General features: G+C 39.6%; 1 protein-coding gene across 1 annotated transcript in view; it reads right to left on the reverse strand.

Moving 5' to 3' along the window:
- The window catches only part of ASH2L (ASH2 like, histone lysine methyltransferase complex subunit), a 23,648-nt gene extending 3,940 nt beyond the window's left edge, over nucleotides 1-19,708 (reverse strand). Inside the window, exons 1-13 of the mRNA XM_069075916.1 lie at nucleotides 19,500-19,708; nucleotides 18,192-18,258; nucleotides 17,938-18,083; nucleotides 14,943-15,031; nucleotides 14,564-14,658; nucleotides 11,238-11,333; nucleotides 10,144-10,239; nucleotides 9,699-9,774; nucleotides 7,002-7,095; nucleotides 5,371-5,588; nucleotides 3,957-4,124; nucleotides 3,443-3,636; nucleotides 1,419-1,511 (exon numbers count right to left, since the gene is read on the reverse strand). Coding sequence (XP_068932017.1) covers nucleotides 1,419-1,511; nucleotides 3,443-3,636; nucleotides 3,957-4,124; nucleotides 5,371-5,588; nucleotides 7,002-7,095; nucleotides 9,699-9,774; nucleotides 10,144-10,239; nucleotides 11,238-11,333; nucleotides 14,564-14,658; nucleotides 14,943-15,031; nucleotides 17,938-18,083; nucleotides 18,192-18,258; nucleotides 19,500-19,702 — 1,635 coding nt within the window. The 5' untranslated portion in view covers nucleotides 19,703-19,708. The remainder of the gene's footprint in view (nucleotides 1-1,418; nucleotides 1,512-3,442; nucleotides 3,637-3,956; nucleotides 4,125-5,370; nucleotides 5,589-7,001; nucleotides 7,096-9,698; nucleotides 9,775-10,143; nucleotides 10,240-11,237; nucleotides 11,334-14,563; nucleotides 14,659-14,942; nucleotides 15,032-17,937; nucleotides 18,084-18,191; nucleotides 18,259-19,499) is intronic.
- Between the last annotated feature and the right edge of the window lie 909 nt (nucleotides 19,709-20,617).

Raw genomic sequence — 20,617 nt, forward strand, 5'->3', positions numbered from 1 at the left:
TATATAAAGTTCCTTCATATAACAGTAATTGTGTTTTATGTCCATATGTCACTTTGTAAGTTTCAAAGCATTTTCACACCTATTACTCTCATCTACTCATTCTTTTTATCAGGAAAAGTATATATACATGCAAGACATATTTGCAATTTTTCTGCAATCCATCACCAAAAGGTACAAAAAGTTTTTCACAAACATAGTAAATTGTCATTTATTTTAGCTCAGGGGATTCTTCCCTTAGAGCCCTAATAGCTAAGTCGCTAGCATACTGTACTTAAGCTCTTTGTATTACATATTTCTACTCTCTGTTGTGCTTTACAACATGTTTGTAAGACTTTATGAGGTCTTGTTTCAATTACCTCTTTTCATTCCCTTTCTGCCCTTATCTGCACCTCTTGTAATGAATGTGAGCTCTTTACAAGTAGAATTTCTTCATTCTTTGTACTTATATCCCCAGTGTCCAGCACAGTGCACGGCACACAGAAGGTACTTAATAAAACCTTGACTGATCTTTGAAGTCTTCTTTACTAGGTTTGTTCTCCCTCTCAGTCCTCAAAGTTAGCCCTTGATTCATTTCTCTAGGTTCTCTACCCACCCCTCAGCATCTTCATCCTTAGAAAAGGCAGGTTCTTCTGAAGCAGGTTCACTCACCTTCATCTGAATGTAGGAACTACCTTCTTTCTCCTTGCTTTCTATCTGGACAGCTGCTCATTCCCATTTACTTCATTTTCCTTTATTTTATTTTTTATAAGATGCTCTGTCATCCATCTTCTTTATTCCACCACATTTTTTCCTAAGTACTCCACTTTCTCTTTATCCTCTCCTTTTCTTAAATCCCCAGATGACTTCTGCATATTCATTTGGCCAGATACCACCAGATCAGTTGTTTCATACCCCCATCTGAACCTTAAACATTGGCTTGGCTACACATACCTCCTTTTTAGTCTCACATGATTTTGAGCAGTTTTTTCTTAAGAATGGCCTTGTGAGCTACATGAGAACAAGTACTTTTATCCTCATCATACAGATGAAAGAAAGGAGTCACCTAGAAGTTGAGTGACCTGTCCAAAGTCAAAGTCTCTTGATTTCTAGTCTTAGAGATTTCCACTGCAACATGTCGGGTATAGGTCACTCTCACCTAAGGAAAAGTAGCATAACTCTTCATGCTGAATCTCACATGGATGCTCATTTTATTGTGGTTTCTATGCTCTCTTCTCTAGACTCTTTTTCTCTGGGTTGCTCCCAATGTAAATTTTTGGCAAACTACGGCCCACAAGCTCTAAGTACAACTTCATTAAAAGATGTAAAAGCTATTTTTAACTTGTGGGCTATGCAAATATGGTCAATGGGTCACATTTGACCCAAGGGCCATAATTTTCCAACTCTTGCTTTAGATCATTCAAGTAAAAAGTTTAACTCACTTGACTATGGGGAGTCTGCTTGAGGCTCTTCTCAGCTTTATCCACAAAATCCTTTTCCTCAAAATATAAGTAACTCTTGAACTTTATCAAAGCCTTGAAAAGCAAAAGAGAAAGTAAGCATCATGAAACATCATCTCTAGTATCACAAAATGACAAAACAACACATACTTGGTGTCCAGTCTTGGCAGTCTGGGACAGAGATTCAAAGCCCTTTAGTCATTAAGACACTCCCCACGGGATGATTTCATAATTGTTTTCCTCACTTCCCAAGAAGTAATGTAGTACATATTCTGTATGAAAAACTGTCATAAAGACATTTGCTGACCTTTTATAAGTTTAGTTTGGACTCTTGCTTATTCAATCTTGAATTACTGAGTCTTCTACCTTGTGTGTCTACATTTCATAAAAACCAAAAATAAAACTGGGATTTATGTTATATCTGAGCTTTCCTATGCGACAGCTTGTAGAATTCATCTGTGGATATAGCGAAATTTCTTGACCTTTCCTCTGTTAGTCAGTCTGGTGAAGTCCACAGACAGATCCCTTCTCAGAATCATGTTTTTCAATGCATAAAATAAAATATGTGGGGTTAAAAAGGAAATCAACTGTATTGGTTGGAAAGACTTAAGAATTCTGATCAACTATGATTCCAGAGAAGATGAAATATGTCAAAATATTTTTTAAAAAGCAACTTTATGAATTCTCAGGGTCCAGTACATCTGGATAATGACAAAAAGTGTTGTCTAAAGCACCTCTTTTTTGTATTCGTGAAGACTGTCTGAAGCAAGCAATCAGGGACACAATATTTCAACTGAATTTGCTAAGCCACAGCAGTTACAACAGAGCTAGAAAACAGGCTGGTAAATCACACTAACTCTTGATTTTCTGAACCATGTTCTACTGCTCCCTAATTTCTTTGTTTTTGTTTTTTGCCTTTTGGAGGGCAATTGGGGTTAAGTGACTTGCCCAAGGTTACACAGCTAGTTTGTGTGTGTGTGTGTGGGTGTTAAGTGTCTGAGGCCAGAACCAAACTCAGGTCCTCCTGACTCCGGAGCTGGAGCTTTACTCACTGCGCCACCTAGCCGCCCCTGCTCCCTACTTTCTACCTCAAATTAGTGTTTCAGATACTTGATGAAATGATGAGACGCTCAGATTTAATTGACCAAAATTAAGTAGGCAACCTTTCACCATACAATCCCCAGGGCCTCTCATATACTACCACCTCAGAGTTCCCTTTCTTTTCTAAGGCATAGTCTATTGTTTTTGTACTATTTTTCTTTTTTTGCTTTTTGGAGGGCAATTGGGGTTAAGTGACTTGCCCAAGGTCACATGGCTAGTTTTTTTGTGTGCATGTGTTAAGTGTCTGAGGTCATATTTGAACTCAGGTCCTCCTGACTCTAGGGCCAGTCCTCTATTCACTGTGTCACCTAGCCGCCCTGTACTCACTATTAATAGTAGGAATTTATGATTAGTCTAAAGTGAGTTCTCAGGGGTCAATTTATCAGAACTAGAGAATATAACAACTAAGATTTTAGATTCTAATTCAGTTTCCCCACTCAGTGTAGGGCCCTGCTGGACTTTGACTATTATAATAATAATGAGGAGGAAGATGGTAACAATAACAACTATTCATATTAGAGATTCACAGAGCAAGTATTATTCCCATTTTACAGATGAAGAAACTAAGGCTCAGAGAGGTAGCAATTTGCCCATAGACAGTAAAGTTTTAGAAGTACTGCTATCTGCATCTAAGCTTGGATGTTTAAACTACAGGCAATTATAATGAAACACATCTTCTTCTTGGGAGAAAGGCAGGGTACTATTGCTATGTTAGTTTTGCTTCATTATTTTTCCTTGTTAGAAGGGATAGGGGTTTATTAGGATATAAAAATAAAAAGGCATCAACAAAACATTAAAAACTAAAAACAAAAAAAATTAATTGAAAAATGACAATAGGTCTGCTGGGTACGTCTATCATGACTGCAAAACAAGAGCTGGGAATCCATGAGAAGGCAAACACTGACCTTATCTTTATAGGTGTCAGGCAAAGATTTGGCGGTTTCTGTCTCCTCAGGAAGATTGATATAAAACCCCAGTATGTCTCCTTGACCATAGCCAGAGGAGTAGCGCTTGCCAATGGATTGATGAAACTTGGTCCCCTTCTTGCTCCGCCATGAATAACTGAATTTGTCATAGCCCAGAGGAGCTTGGAGGTTACCTGTCCCAATAAAATACATGGGATTCAGAAAGTCAGGTCAACTCTGGTTTCCTACAGTAATGATTCTCTTTAAATTTCTGTCTGATTTACTTTAGTTTCTTAAAATGGCCCCTTCTCAATGTTTCTGAGGCAATAAACAATTACATAAGAGCAAACGCTCAGTTATCAAAGCATTCACAGGAATCTCAAAGGAAGGTGTATAAGATGCTCATCAGAATTCTGGCTGGTAGCCACGCACAAAATTCCCTCCCACTTAGCTCTATTAGTCCAGACCAACCCTGGGATACCATCTGCTGCCACCTACGGGAACATAAGCTCACCGAGAGGCTGGGACCAGCCCAGTCTGGCAGCCGTATCTGGAGGCATCTCATCCACTGAGATCTCAAAGTACCAGGCACCTTTCCGAACTCCATGTGAGGCTCGAACCATTGAGTAGCCCTTCTCTCCAATCACAGTCAGTCGGTCATCTGAGATCTTTAGCTGAGGAGCTATAGTGATGAAGATCAAAAAAGACTGCTTAAAGAGCTAATTGTTCTTGTTACTAATGAGGATAATGACTTGTATTGACACAGTTTTCAGGTCTAAGTGATATTCCTCATGACAAGCCCATGAAGTGAGGAGCACAAATGCTATTCTCCTTCTCTAGAGGAGGAAACTGAAGAGGTAAAGCAACTTGACTGGATGGGCCACAAGCCTAGAAAGCAACAGAGCTAGCATTCATATCTAAGCCCTCTGACTCCAATCACTTTCTTATTAAGAAAGGGCACAGGGAAGCACACAAACTATACACATGGGCAAAGTCCTTGGATTCCAATGGAACCCATTCAGACATAAGAAAGTTGGGCAGTTTAAATATGCCCAAAATATCCCTAAAATACAGAAAGTGCCACCAGTCTCTTTACACTAACATTCTGTGCCTTGATACTAAAATAACCACAATCAAGTACTAGCTGTGTCTTTTCCTCTCCCATTTTACAAGAATATTGGTAGCAAGTAAAATTTCCCAACATCACTAGGCCTTGTCTCACTAACCAAATTCTAGTCATTGATTTGGCTTTTATCTAATTCCTGATTATGGTAGAAAAACCAATGCTCCCCAACAGATAACCTAGTTCCAAAAGAATAACATCAGTGATAGTTTTACTGTCTTGGATTTAGATCAAACAATAACTTGGAAAATTCCTTACCATTTTTTGAAGGTTTTCAAATTTAAGGGTTTAACCATAAGTATGAGCCTCCTCTCTGAAGCTTATCATCCAATTAGTGAAGGAATTCTTTGGCAAATCTCCTACTAAGTAGGAGAAGGGCTGCAATCTGTAATAGCAGAGGGAGTACCCATACCACTGAAATCAGAGATACCTGAAGTACTGAATGAAGTAGAAGTCTTCACTCAAGTCCTTCTCTGATGCCTCACTGTGATGTGGACATGATCTGTGGTTCTCAAAGGGCTATGAAACACAATACAATCTCTGGTCAGCCCTCTCAAGCTAGAAAGGCTGATAGATAATGTATATTTCGTCTGAGGGCAAACCTGGCTAAATCTGGAAAGATTCATTAAAGGTTTGACTACTCATAAAGACTGTCTAGCAAAGTCAGAGAGAGGCTGTGACCTTCAGAGAGTGGGAGTTCACCAAGAAAGGACATTATGGATCTTTTGAATACTGAAGGAACAAAGTTAATGATATCACTCTAAATGACACGACTATTTTCTAGTATGGTAGGCTTACTGCGCACCTCGGTCATGAAGCGCTAACAAAACCCGTTCATAGAGGCAGGCTCTGTAGAGGTCTCCTGGAATAGGCTTCCCAGCCCAACAGTCCAGTTCCAATTTCTCAGGATCTGGGGCATGAGGATCTGGTTCTGCGAGAATGTACCGATAGCCATCTTTGTTAAATGGGTGTTCCAATGGATAGCCATGAGGGGGAAGGCGTTGAGCAGAAAACAAGGGGTCACTGGAGAAAGGAAAAAAAATACAAAAAACTAGTGTCCTCTTTAGCTCAGACATCAATAATATAGATTTTCTTACATGGTCAGATTTCCTCTAAAAACACATTCACAATTCATACATATTTTATTCTTTGAATGTATCATTCTGTTTCCTACAGGCAAACAGAAGAATGGTATCTATTTAGGACAATGGTTCTCAAACAACCTCCCAACAACTATTGATCATGCTCTAAGTGGTTTGTAGACAAGCATGAAATGCAAAGCAAATGACTGGTATTTGTGGGAGTCTCTGAGATACCACAAAGGATTTTTGTTTGTTTGTTTTCTTTTTGGAGGGGGGAAAGGCAGGGCAATTGGGATTAAGTGATTTGCCTAAGGTCACACAGCTAGTAAGTGTTAAGTGTCTGAGGCGGAATTTGAACTCAGGTTCTCCTGACTTCAGGGCCGGTTCTCTATTCACTGTGCCACCTAGCCCCCCCAAGGATTTTTTTTAAGGAGTTATTGTGTAGGCCCTATGCTAACATCTGACTCTGATGCTTCACTGTGGTTCTTGAAAACTAGACTGAAAAGAAGCAGATTCTATCAAGCTGTAAAGTATGTCCCTGAGTATGGTCCCAGAAATGGGCTATATTTTCAGGCCTACTCTCATTAAGTTTGGGAAAGATTAGTACCAAATGAAAGACTACCAGGTGATGAATTTTGGGGCCACACAAGGGCATTCAATTGCTTACTGAGTTGTAGAAGGATGGCAATCTGCACAAGTGGAAGGATTATCCTCAAAAATGATGGATCACAAAGGCTTTTAGTATTGGAGCTGTGTGTGAAAGGGCAATAATTAGGGGAAAAGGAGAGATGTTCATATTACTGAGTAACTTTGTATTAACAAGTAACTGAGTAACGTGTTACCGAGTAACTTTCTGCTATCAACTATGAGTATTGCTGTCAGCCTAGTTAAGGAGTGGCACAGTTGATCTCACCTTTCAGATTTGGACCAAAGACAAGAAAGAAGTGAGGAGATATGAGAGAAAGCACAGAATACACTGCCCAAGAACATCACATCAAATAATGATTTCACTCCTTCTTCCCTATTCCCCATTCTGCCCTTTGTCAAGATCCTATAGTTTTCACTTCTTGTGATTCTCACCCCAACATACCCAAACGGGAAACAAAACAAACAGCAGGGAATGGATAAGGCAAGGGGCATTGCCCTATGGAAATTCTGCTTTGCAATGACAAGTCAGAGTAGATGGCATAGCTGCTTTCTAAGGCTTTTCCCCCCTTCACTGTTTAAGAAACTCTTGTTTAGGAGGTTAAATGATGAAGAGATTCCTTTTCCCCATTTAACCACTGGAGAACATGCCTCTTTTGCTAATGAGGCTAGTACCTGGGCCAACCGGTATACTGGTGTTTCTCTTTACCTTCGAGCCTTCTTGGTTGTTCCTGTGGTCCCTCCATCCTGCTGTTTGCGCTTGGCTCCTCTTCCTTTTCCACTACTTCCTGCTGCAATTCCCCCTTAGAAAGAGAGGGAAGCTCACTATCAATTGGCTGTGATTGAAGGGAGACAAGAGTCGAGGACAGAAACTCCCTGGGGACTAGAAGGCTGAAGTGCATTTCTACTACATCAAAGATAGCCTTTCTAAAAGGACAACAAATGTAATTTCACCCTAACTCTGAATGACTCTACTAGATGGTAAATTCCATCAGGGTGGCGACCCTGTCTCCATTAAACTCTGACTCCCCTCAGGGTATAGCACAACACTCCTCAGTACACAGCAGAAGCTTAATAGATGTATAATAAATTGAGTCTTTTAAGAGTTCTCCTCAGGTCAAAATGATTCAAAAAACTAAAACACTCTAAATATGTGCATACAAAAACAATCTTTTCTTTCTTAATAAAACACAACTAGTAGTTCACTTTCTGAGGACACTGACAAATGCAATTTCTTTATGGAGTTTCCAAATACCCAGAGCTAAAAAAAAGGAAAACAATTAAGATTTTTTTTCCCCTTCAAAATCAGAACAAACATTTACATAAAGAGAATATCCTCACTGCAAGCAGATTTCCACTTGCTTTAACAGCACATGGTACACGCTCCATAAGCATAATAAAAACACAGTACCTGCTAAAGCAGTTAAGCACTTAACTTCAATATTCAACCAAATAAAATACACCAAACAAGGAAAAACAAAAACAAAAGCACTAAAAAGGTGTTTCTCTCCAGTGCTGCCTAATCAATTTTCATTGTTCCCACGTTAGGTACATGAAGAATATCAGTTTTACACAATTAAAAACAGAAGGTTTTAAAATTTAGCAAGACTTTTTTGGGTCTACTCATAGTAATATACTGATTTTTTTTGGGTATATTCATACTAACATACTAAGTTGTCAAAATATTAGATTCAAGATAGACTAGACCTGGGCTGTGGTATTAAATGAAAGGATCGATCTGAGTATGTATATGTATGTATGTATGTATACACACACATTTTATAGACAGAAGAACACATACACACCAGACTAGTACCTTGGGTAGTTCTGAAATAAGGAATCAGTATAGTTCTGCCCATTTTTCTCAAGTGAAGTTAAAATTTATATATGGAACTGTAGGCAAACACCTTTATGTAAACAACAACTGCACAGAGTACAGTATCTAAAAGTGTAGCAAGCTTGTAAAATATCAGTATTCCCCTGTTGCAGTAAAAAAGGAACAAGGTCAAGAACAAGATCATATTCTGCACAAGCAGGTCATGGGGTATTAAAGAATTAAATTTTTAAATTGTAACAAAAGTTCATCTGGTTCCTCACAAAGATTTTTGATTATTAAAACAGGACTCGAATGTTTCTCGTTTAATTTGGGTTACCTTAACACATTAGGCATTTTTAGGTGTATAATTTACACTTTTAACTCTTAGTGATGTTTTGAATCTAATTATTTTGAACATAACAAAAGGCAGTAAGGAGAAGACTGGCCAGGCCAGGCAGAATATGACAGTGTAAAAAGCTTCTAATTACTAACATTAAAATTGAAATTATAGTCTCATATTAAGTTCTACGGTCACCATTTTAAGAATGCTTTAGATTTTCTAAAATTGGTTTTAGCTTCTAGGACAACTGAGCAAAAAAGCACTTTCCAAACCACACAATACTTAAGGTTGAGAGGCTGAGAGGTAAATATTCACCTCCAAAAGAGGCTCCACCTGTAAGAACAGAAGTGGCACCATGTATTTGTCAAATATTAACAAGTCTAAAGGAGAAAAAAAAAATCAGTGTTTGAAAGGAAACAAACAACATCCTCACTAATTTTTGTCCTAAGAAATTCTTTAAAGTAGTGGGAAAAGCTTGGAAATTCAAGAAGACATGAGTATTCTAAGAGGCAAGTGGTGGATACTATTTTTATAATGAAAATTTGCCCACTTTCTAGCCACCCACTTCACTTGAGGTCACCAGAACATAAATTCATTTCAGGTATGGAGATTGGTCGCCAAAAGGAAAAATAACTGTCAGCAAGTAATCAAAACACAAAGGCTGAATCTGAATAAAACTCCTCAACAACTTAAAATCTCAGAATAAGAAAAAGAGGAAAATGGGACCTATAGAACAGGAAGATAATTAACTTATAAATGAAAGTAACGGTTGAGGCTAAATGCTACAGAGCTCTTTAAAGTAAAAGAAGCTTTAAATGAAGCCATGAAGCTCCTTAAAATGAAGTGTTGGAGTCATTTTTGAGGATCTGGACTTCTCTGGCATGGGGGATTCTTTACCTTAGGTGGATCCCAACCCAGCATGGAATGTTTTCATAATTTGTTAAGGAAAAACCAAAAGTTGTCACCTAGTGGTCAAACCAAGTGCCTTCATTATTATGGGGTAAATTATGGTTCTAAAATAATAAAAATAACTAAATTGACTCCAAATGAAAAAGATTGTTCCACATGTGGTTTACAATGTGACAAAAAGTCCTACTAAATTACCTAACTGCCTAGCTACAAAATATAAAGTGACTATTAAAAAAAGCAATCATTTTGAATAGCTATCAACTGAGCTTTCTAAACCCAAGATTTCCATAAGCATTCCTATTTAGTATCTTGAAAATATTTTAACAAATAACAACACTTGCCATTTAAATTTCCACTAGTGGATACTGTGCTGCTTTGCTTCTGGTTGTCATAAGCTGGGCCAATATTACCAAGATCCTGGAAGAAAACATGTAATTTTAAAAACAAATCTCTTAAAATAGCTCCATCAAATCAAGTCCAAGGAAGCAGATGTTCCAGGTAAGATAGAGAAGGAATTAAAATAGCACAAAGGAACTAGAAGTGACATTCCTGAAAAGGTCTGAGATTTGTAGAATACCATATTTTTCCTTAGTCTGAGAGCTATGACAAAGTCTTTCTCAAAAACCAAAGAATGCTTTCTAAGTACACAGAAATACAGAATACCCATTCTGGAAGCATTCTTGGAGATTAGTTACAGAAACTTGAGGCAGAGCCCTGATTACAGCTTAGATCTGCCATCTCCCAGTTTAGTGCTCTTTCCACATGATACAATATAAACTAGTGCACCTGATCCAAAAGGCCAAATTTGGGGTAATCTTCTTCTGGGTCTTTACTTCCAGGGTCTGGATGTTCCTTCACCAAAAAAACATCCCTTTCTCTACTCTGAAAAGAAGGAGAATTTTAGCATTAAAGGCAGGCAGCTTCTGAATAGATCACCAATCACAAAAACATCAGTGTCTCCTAATCAAACAACTAACATATAGTTATTAAGCCCTCACTACACACCATAGATCATGCCAGATGTCGGGGCTGCTAAGAAAAAATTAAGTATGCTGAGTCCTGAGGGGAGCTTATATCCTCCACGGGGAGATGATATGCACTTACCTAGGTACATATGATGTGTGGATGGTAACTGATGGGGAAAGCCCCAAGCATAGGGTAGCATCTGACCTGTGTCTTGAGGGAAATCCAGGATTCCAAGAGGAGCTGGGGAAGGTGGACAGTCAAGGGGTGGGGGCACAAAGGTAAGACAACAGGTGACAGACACATGCATGTGAGTAACATGCACAAGGAGTTTATGGAGGGGGGAGCATGGTCCTGGGGATGTTAGGGAGCCAATGGTTCTTACTGAATGGGAGGAAAATTCACATCAGTAATGTTGAAAAGGACTACAATAAGGAGAGACTAATGGCAGAGAGACTGAAGAGGAACAGCCCAAGCAAGAGTTGATAAGGGCATGAATAAATGGTGAACAATGCTTAAAGGAGCCTATTCATCTGAAGAAAAAGCCACTAACTCAGGGTCCTATATATTCTGCGTTATGGTTTGGTTTGGGTCTATAAATGTTTGAACAAAACTGAAACACAAATAGCTTTAACATGTTACCTAAGACTTCCAAGAGGTGAAGTAACTTATATAATATAAATCTTTCTTAATGAACAGTGTGAGAAATCCTGTCTCACCTCCATCTGAACAAGATCCACTTACAAACTGATTAAATTCACATGTGGAACCTATTCTTGATCATTCTCAAAAACTGGCTATCAAGCTATTCTCATTTCCTTTATGCTAGTACACAGAAAAAGACTACGAAGAATAAAACTCTTCTAAAGGAAACTAGCTTTTTAAATATCTAATTTCCTCAATTTTCTTTTACTTACCATTGTTTTCACAATATTATTGGGCCAAGTCATTTTCCCAGGTCTCTGTCTGGTGGTCATGCACTCCCAATACTTATCAATGAATGGTATAATATCCTATTTTAAAAAACAAAGATGATTTAATATCTTTATAACTGCTTTAAACATCACTGGTCACTGAAGAAAGAGAAAAATAATTACATTTTTTTTTTTTTGCTTTTTGGAGGGGGGAAGGCAGTGCAATTGGGGTTAAGCGACTTGCCCAAGGTCACATGGCTAGTAATTTCCAAATGAAAGGGAGAAGCTAAGCATGACTGTTCACTATTTTAATTATTATGTACTAAGTGCACACTTCAAGACACTGTGTTAGGAACAGAGGGGCCCCAAGAAATGTATTAGATCACCTTTGCCTCTAAGGAGCTGACAATTTATCTGTGGAAAACCACAGGGAAACTAATCAAGTTCATTCTATTAAATGACTTTAACCCTAAATTCTCCTTTCTAAATTTTTCATTCACCAAGCCTCCATGGGAACTGTCACATAAATCCTCCAAAGACCTTTAAAGCATGATGGCAGGCTATTTGGGACTATACTTTAAGGTTTCCAGTTATCTATACCTCAAGGTCTGGCCTCTTAACTCTTTAGGTTCAGAACTGTGATGCCCCATTAAAGCTGAATCAGATTGGGAAAACTAACTCACATAGCCTCAAAGTCTAGGACTCCCTTCCATATGATATAATAGAAACCAGAACAGCTGTTCCAAAAGTCCACATCTTTTACACAGATTAAAAACAAAACACCTTGGGGAGGCTAGGTGGCACAGTGAATAGAACACCGGCCCTGGAGTCAGGAGGACCTGAGTTCAAATCTGGCCTCAGACACTTAACACAAAAAACTAGCCATGTGACCTTGGGCAAGTCACTGAACCCCAACTGCCTTACCTTCCCCCCCTCCAACAAAAGCAAAAAACAAAACAAAAAATAAAAACAAAACACCTTCTCTTTTGCAAATAATTCTTCTTTGTTAAAAAGAGACAACTCATAGTGCTGTAATTTGATGAAAAAAATGTTAAAACACAAAGGAAATGAGCCAATTTAACTAACAGATAATATAACCAATTTAACTATGCAAAATTATGACTTGTTATTCATCATTTCTGGCCAGTATTTCACACCAGCTAACAAAGTCATCTTTCATATACTCTGACCTGGTCACATGGTCTACATGGCTAAAAAAGTATTTCAGTTACTGCTGTCAATAAAGAAAATATATGTAAAGATATAACACACAAAATAAGTAATTTTATTCCCCACCAACTTTTTTTTTGTGCATTTTGTTGTTTTACAATAAATCTCTTAATCATTTTGGCTTTGTGGCAATTACAGAAGCATAATCTGGTTCCTTCTAATTGAATCTGGTACCAAATATATCTAAAGTAATTTGTTGTCTATGGACATTAATGAAATCGGCTTGCAGAATGATCAAATCAAGGACATAGCTTATTATGGCTATATAAAATGAAAGAGCAAATGCAGGCAAGTAAAAATGTCTGTAGAAAAAAAAGCTAGGAAGCAGATTAAAGGAAGAACGCTGTAACAGAACTGAAGTCTCAGTCTCCTTGGATGCCAGCTTCCTGACAGACTTCTAAAAATCTATCACAAGGGACATGCAGAAGGTGGTGAGGCTGGTCTCAAACACTGCTTCGATGTCACAGCCAATTCCCACCTTATGGACACGGCTGCGCTTGGAGGGTGACATCCCAGCATAGCTGGCACTAAGCTCTTCTGGAGTTTGTTTTCCTTTTTCTTTTCTTTTTTTTTTTTTTTTGGATTGGTTTTGCTGAGTCAGCAATTTGCAGCACAGTGAAAAGACTGGTCCACAGGGCCAAATAAAGGGAATGCTATTTAAAGCTGGCAGATGAACATTTTTCAGGCTGACAGAAAGAAAAACCCCAAACTTCTTCCAAAATAGGCTAATTCCAATTCTTTAAAGGTAATGCCTTACCAGGCACTAATTTTGTCTTAGTGTGCTATTACACCAGAAATCCAATGAGAAAAATAACTTCTTAAGCAAAGCTTCTTAACTTTTTTTGTTTCATGGGCTTCCCTAAGGACCCCTTCTCAGAAGTATAATGTTTTTAACTGTTCATCACATACTATGAAGAAGAAACAATGATCTATGCTGTGTACCGGGAAAAGATGAATAGGCATCTATGGTGGAGAGCTCATGCTGTTCAGAATAGAACCACTAAAATGGTGTGTCCACACTGTCTACTGAAATCTTTCTCTATCTAATAATTTAAACAACAAAGACCTATTAAGCACCAGCTAAGTGCCTGGTATTGGTTTAGGTGCTGAGGGTACGAAGACAAAAATGAAACAGTTCCTATCCTTGAAAAACTTACATTCTATTAAACTCAAAAAGCCCACTTCTAGCCCTTCATGGTTTTCTCTGAATTTTCACCTTTTTTTTGAGCTCCTATAAAATGGATCATGGGGGTGGCTAGGTGGCACAGTGAATAGAGCACCAGCCCTGGAGTCAGGAGGACCTGAGTTCAAATCCTCTAGCCTCAGACACTTAACACAAAAACTAGCTGCGTGACCTTGTACAAGTCACTTAACCCCAATTGCCCTCCAAAAAAAAGGCAAAAACTAAATAATAAAATAAAAATGCATCATGCAATTTAGCACTTGATGATGCAATTACAGAATTATCTAATTACTGATTATACAAAAGTCTTGGTTCAGCATCTATATTATAAACTGCTTGAGGGTAAGAATCATATCCTATACTGGCTCATCTGCCACAGGGCACAGCTAAGTATGCCAGGCACATACAATACCCTCAAAAAAAAAATACTTCTTGATTAATTCAGCATTTAAGTGGAAGTAAAGAGCTGCATGTTTTTCAAGCTGCTGTTGCTAATAATGATGCTGATGATGACAGGAAAACAGATTTTGAACTGGAAGCCCACCAGAAAGCCCACTTAGAAGCCACCAAGTCCAATCTCCTCATTTTATAGACAAAGAAATTGAGGGTAAGAGGTTAGGTGATTTGCTCAGGGTCACACAGCTGTCTGTCTAGAGGCAGAATTTGAACTAAGAGCTTTCTGACTCACAAGTTGGCTCTCTATCCACCATGCCAAGCTGCTTCTCTACAAGTCATGTAACATATTGTAACAAAGGAAAAAAAGTTACACAGAACAAGTGAAAAACATGGAACTTGAACCCAATGTCAGACTTTATTCTGAAATTCAATAATTATTCTTAAAGCTCATATCCAGAAAGTCCTACCTGATTTTTTGGAGCTACCATATTACCAATGCTAAAAGGATGGGCAACTCTACCTTGTCTTTGGAGAACATGGTTTTAGGATGTTCATCCTGTGTTCGGGACTGCCATGTCAGGTTGGCCAAAGCACTAAGGCACATTTCTTTTAAGTCTTTGAAAGGAAAAGGAGAAAAAGATTTAATCTGTGGTAACAGGTTATTTCCCCAAAGCCAAAGAGTTATTCATGTAAAGTTTTCCATAAAATAAGAGATGAGCAAGAACATAGCCATCAGCTGAACTGAAGATGGTGAAGGGACAACTAATGACCAGTGGACAGGCTGCAGAAACCTTAGCCTCTGAATCTCAGGGAGTAAATAACAAGGTGGTAGCTGGTCTCCTCCCATTGTAGCAGACAAAAACATTCCCCATTTCTACATTTATAGAATTTGTACTTACTTGCTTGCTTTCGGAGGAAGTAGGTATTCCCACTGTGATGACAAACATTGCAATGAAAACTGTAGTTTGTCATAAAAGGTAGGCAGGACCTGCAAAGAACCAAATTTAAATATTTTCCTTTGTGTATGCATATATTATATTTTTTTCTCACCGAAAATACCGCATAATTTTAGTCTCGATACAGTCCTTAAACTTGAAAAAATAATCATCCAAACTTGTGGATCCTGACAATAAAAAACACCCATAAAAGGATTTTTTTTTTCAGATTAAAAAATCCTCTAGAGGTTTGTTCTATCTGATAATTGTGTCAGCCAAATGGAGATAAGTCTGTTTTTGCAGGGTTCAGGGTGGTTTATTGTAAACACAGCTATAAATCCCAATCATTGAGCACCTTTTCTAAGTAGAGACTGTGCCAGTTAAGTGGAAAGTACAAAGAAGTACTAGAGAGATCTATGTTCTTCCTTACAATCTCATTGGGAAGATAAGATATTAATATGTAAAAAGTTAAACAATAAAGGATGATTTGTCAAATCAATCCTATAATCAGTAGTTGGAGAGTTCTGGGACTGGGTAATCACTTCATCAGGGGCAGAATTTAAGGAGCTACAAGGGATAAGGCATTTCAGATGTGGGAGCATTTGTTATAGAGGGGTGGAAAAGGCAAGACATATGAGAATAGGAAAGTAATAAATAAAATAATAACAATAATAGTAATAGTTAGCAATTATATAGCACTTTAAGGTTTGCAAAATGCTTTACAAATATTCTTTCATTTGATCCTTAAAACAACCCTGGGAGGTAGATGCTATTATTATTAGAATTTTACAGCTGGGGAAACTGAGGCATGCAGCGGTTCAACACCTTGCCCAGGGTCATACAGCTAATGAATATCTGAGGTCAAGTCTGAACTCAAGGCTTTCTGACTCCAGTTCAGCACTCTATTCATTGTCCTACCTAGCACCTAGTTTGGGATGAGGCTGATGTGAAAGTCTCAAATACGAAAATAAATTTGGACTTTATCCTCAGGCAATGGATAGCCATTGAGCAGGGGAGAGACATATTTAAAACAAAGTTTTTAAAATATTAGTTTCATTATAGTGTGTGGGACAGAGTGGAGGGGAAAAAATATGGAGGCACAGAATATGGAGTAACTGGAGGCATGCAGCAGTTATACAATTACTGCAGTAGAATAAAAATCAGTGAATTGAGGCCCAAGCTAGGGTATTACAGTAATTATTAGTAAGGGATATAAGAGATCACTTAATCCAGATCTCTACCTAATGAATGGCCCTTCCATAATATACCTAACAAGTGGTCAGTCAGCATCTTCTTGAATATCTCCAATGATGGAGAATTCATTACCTTAAGAGGCCGTTTATTTCATTGGCAGAAAATTCTAAATGTTAATAAGTTCTTTCTTATACTGAGCTAAAATTTACCAGTCTGTAAATTCCACCACTGGCTCAAGTCCCTCTGGGTCTATGCCAAATGAATCTAATTTTTCTTTTACAAGACAGTCTTTTAAATATTTAAATATTATTATCACATTCCCTTAGACTTCTTCAAATTAAACATACTCAGTTCTTACCCCCAACCATCACAACTTTTTGTTTTAAATGTCATCACCATCCTAATAATTTCCTCTAAATGCACTCCTACTGATCAATAACCCTTTTAAAATGTGATACCCAATAACATAATACGGCAAATGTGGGTTGACCAGAACAGTGTAGGGTGGGAATACTTATTCAATAAATGTAGCCTTAGAGCATATTGTCTTCCCTCCCCCTTTTTTTGCTTTTTAGAGGGAGGAAGGAAAGGCAACTGGGGTTAAGTGACTTGCCCAAGGTCATATAGCTAGTAAGTATTGTCTGAGGCCAGATTTGAACTCAGGTCCTCCTGACTCCAGGGCTGGTGCTCTATTCACTGTGCCACAAGAATATTGGCTACACTACTACTACACTACTAAATACTGAGGTCAAAAGTAGCCCCTAGCTCTTTTTCAAATGAAATGCTCCCAGTCAAGCCTTTACGATAGTATTTGTGATAGGAAGAACGGAAAAAAAACTGGAAAATAATAGGAGAACTTAGTGACTAAGTAGATTACATTTATCCTAGTAAAAACATTTAGCAGGCCCTTTGAACTATGGGAATGAAGCTCAAGAGTTGTTGATATAGAGTAGCTAGAGAGTAGAAGAATTTGACAAAAAAGAGAATGAAGACAGAGTGTGAAGGATAATCTTTGGGAATGAAACCCCACATTTAAAGGATAAGGAAAGAAAGAACTATTAGCAAGAGACAGATGAGATGTAAAAAAGTATAGTGTAGGATTATAACACAGCAGAACTTTAGGTCCCCATTTAAAGATTACTGAGTATCTCCTAAATATATGTACCTACATCATAGGTACCTATATCAAATTACTAATACATAAAACTTTCACTACAAAAATTCCTTAGTTGTAAAAACCTATAAATTACTACATTTTCGTTCCTTTGCCTGAGATGCTGAGCCCAGAGAGTGAAGCAGTTCACAGCAGAATTTAGATATTGTATCAGCTTGCCTTATAGTCTGGGTTGAAAAAAACTTCCCTAGAGCATCAAATCTTGGATGCACAGTAAGTACCCTAGAGTAAGTGCTCACTAAATAATACTTCTTAATTCAACATCTTTTTTTTTATTTTTTGGAGGGGGGAAGGCTGGGCAATTAGGGTTGTGACTTGCCCAATGTCACATGGCTGGTACATGTTAAGTGTCTGAGGCCAGATTTGAATTCAGGTCCTCCTGACTCCAGGGCCAGTGCTCTATTCACTGTGCCACCTAGCCGCCCCTTAATTCAACATCTTTATCAAATGAAAGATGGGGGACAAATAAAATACTATTTCTCTGAAATGTCTACATATTAGTATTTATATTTACAAAGATTCTAAAAATCGCTACTTATTGTGTCCATTTTTAACAGAGATATCTTTATGAAAGCTGAAGGAAATACACACGTGGTATCAATGCCAAAGGTGTCTGCTGTGAACCACTTTGTACATATCCCACACTGCAGCTCCACCTCTCCCAGCTGTCGACCATTCTCTTCATCCACAGAACCAGTCTGAGTGTCCATGACTTCTGAACTGTCCCCAGCTCCTTCCTAGATTCATGGAATTTTAGAGGAAAATTAGAAGATCAAATCTACAGACTAGTTGGGTTCAGACAAGACGCTGTCTATACAAAAATCCAAAACAAAAGAAATACTTACTAGTGTATCTTTTCCATTTGAGGATTCGGTCTCCAAACCAGCAGTTACATCAACCAAGGTAGAATCCCTATGAGAATGCATTTATACAAATAAGATATTTTCAGGAGAAACACGCTATCCAATGAAGAGAATTTTGAAATTCTAGTCTCTTGTTTAGCCAAGGATACCCTTAGACTAGAGCTCCTGGACGACATATTTGGGTAGTAAAAATCAGGTCACAAAACCCACGGGAGAAGAGGAGTTTTAGGGGTGTAGGTAAAGGTAATGATACTAAGAAAAAGAAGTGTTGGATGGACAAGTTTGCCCTTGTGTAGGTAGTAACTATATAATGATGGTGGCTCACTGTTCTCAATTTAAGGCGTAAAATGAAATTGCAGATATTGTCTTATGGAGGTCTTTATTTCTTTTTGTAAAGCAAGCTTTAAAGTAGTGGACAGTTCATAAATGCATCTTTAATTAAACTGAAATTGACATGATTAGCCTCATGTATGTCAAATATGCATGACAGGCTTTGTGTGGAATAGCCTTTTCTTGGGGCAAGTGGGGCTCTGCTCTCAGTGAGGTTAGGAGACTGATACAGAAGGACTCTGGGCATTAGCATAGCAGGGTATTGGACATGAGAACCTTCTTTATGGGACAGTTTGGTGGAATGTTAAAGTCTTCATAGAACAGGACTTTAAGGAGAGGGTAGGGGACACTGCCTTGCAACTTGTCCAAGGCTGGGAAAAGGCTGCAAGGCTCCTAAAGGGTCCAAGGTCTGGAAGGATCGTGAAACACCCAAAATTTGGGGAGGAGCAGGGCCAAAGGTGAGCAAGAGAAGGTCAAAAGGGAGTGACACGGGGTCAAGAACAACTTGGGTTGGGGTACCCTTGACGGGCAGTAAGTGCAAGTGTTGGAGGGGCGGGGCCAGGGTAAGGAGGTGGAGAAACAAGGCGGGGTCTCAGCTCCAGCTTCTGAGGGGGCGGAGCCCAGGGCTGGGACAGGAAGAAGCCCCAGGCTCTCAATGAGCTCCAGGTTAGGAAAGGCAGGGACAGGGCCCAGGCGTGAAAAGGGGAGGAGCCTCAAGCAGGCGATGGGCTCCGGATTGGGTAGGGTGGAGGCTAGGCCTGGGACTGGGGCCCAGAGCTGGAGGGGGCGGGGCCCAGGGCTTGAGAGGGGCGGACCCAGCGCTGGAGGGGGGCGGGGTCCAGGGCTGGAAGGGGGCGGGATTTTCGGCGAGAACAGTCAAGAAAGCAGCTTGAAAGCTCGGGCCTGGGGAGTGGGGGTGGGGGGGAAGAGGGAGATGCTGGGGTTCTCAGGTTGTCTCACCCGCTTTCGGCCTCCCCGGAGTTCGGATCCGTGGCAGGTACTGCCGACGTGCCCTCTCCAGCTGGGGCGGCAACAGTCGCTGCTGCCGGTGGCGCCTCTCCCTCTTCGGTTCCCGCCGCTGAGGCCGGCGGCCCCGCGCCGGCCCCGGCTCCGGCTCCCGCCGCCGCCATCGCTGCCTGCTGTGGTACTTCTCGCGAGATCATTGGCTGAGTCTCGCGAGAGTTGAGGGCCAGGCCCGCTGTCTTCAAATTGCAGAGGCGGTTAGGAAGAGACCGCGATCTCGCCCAACGGCCCCTACTAACTAATTTCGAGAACAGAGCGGCATGGCCGCAGTTGTTTTTACCTCTTGTCCGCCGAGCTTCGTCACAGCGCTGCCGACTAGTTAATACAAGCGTTATTTAAGAGGATAGAGCGCTGGACAGTATCCACTAGTCCATGAGAACTGAGTCCAAATTTTTCTTCTTGGCGCTGAACAGCTGTGTGACCCTGGGCAAGCCATTTAACCTCTGCCTGCCGCAGTTTCCTCATCTGCAAAATTGGGGTAATCAGTACCAACCTCAGAGAGTTGTGGGCGAAAGTATTTTGTAAACCACAAAGCTTTAGATAAATGTTAGCTGTTCTTGTCATTACCCTCCTTTGTTCAGTCGTTTCAGTTGCGTTTGACTCTTCGTGACCCCATTTGGGGTTTTCTTGACAAAGATACTGGAGTGGCTTGCCATCTCCTTCTCCAGCCCATTTTACAGATAAGGAAACTGAGACAAACAGGGTTAAGTGATTTGCCCAGGGTCACACAGCTAGAAAGTGTCTGAGGCGGGTTTTGAACTCAGGAAAAGAAGTCTTCCTGACTTCAGGCCCGGCACTATGGCGCCACCTAGCTGCCTCAGTACTCAATGACCCTTAAATCGGTTGAGAAACTCTTTTTAACACTCATCCTTTCGCTCCAACCTGCAACTTCGCATTTTTTTTTTTTTTTACATCAGGCAGTGAGGGGTTGGCACGAGGTATGCAGGAAGCCTCCACCTACTTCTGGCAGGCTCACCCTCACCACCTCCTGGGGGCCTTTCTAATGACTTCACAATTTAGCAAAGAGAATACACTAAACTACGCTTAACTTCAGG

The sequence above is a fragment of the Petaurus breviceps genome, unplaced genomic scaffold (assembly GCF_028583685.1).
Source record: "Petaurus breviceps papuanus isolate PSGF00001 unplaced genomic scaffold, PetGlider_PUasm1.0 90919, whole genome shotgun sequence".
Taxonomy (NCBI): Eukaryota; Metazoa; Chordata; class Mammalia; order Diprotodontia; family Petauridae; genus Petaurus; species Petaurus breviceps.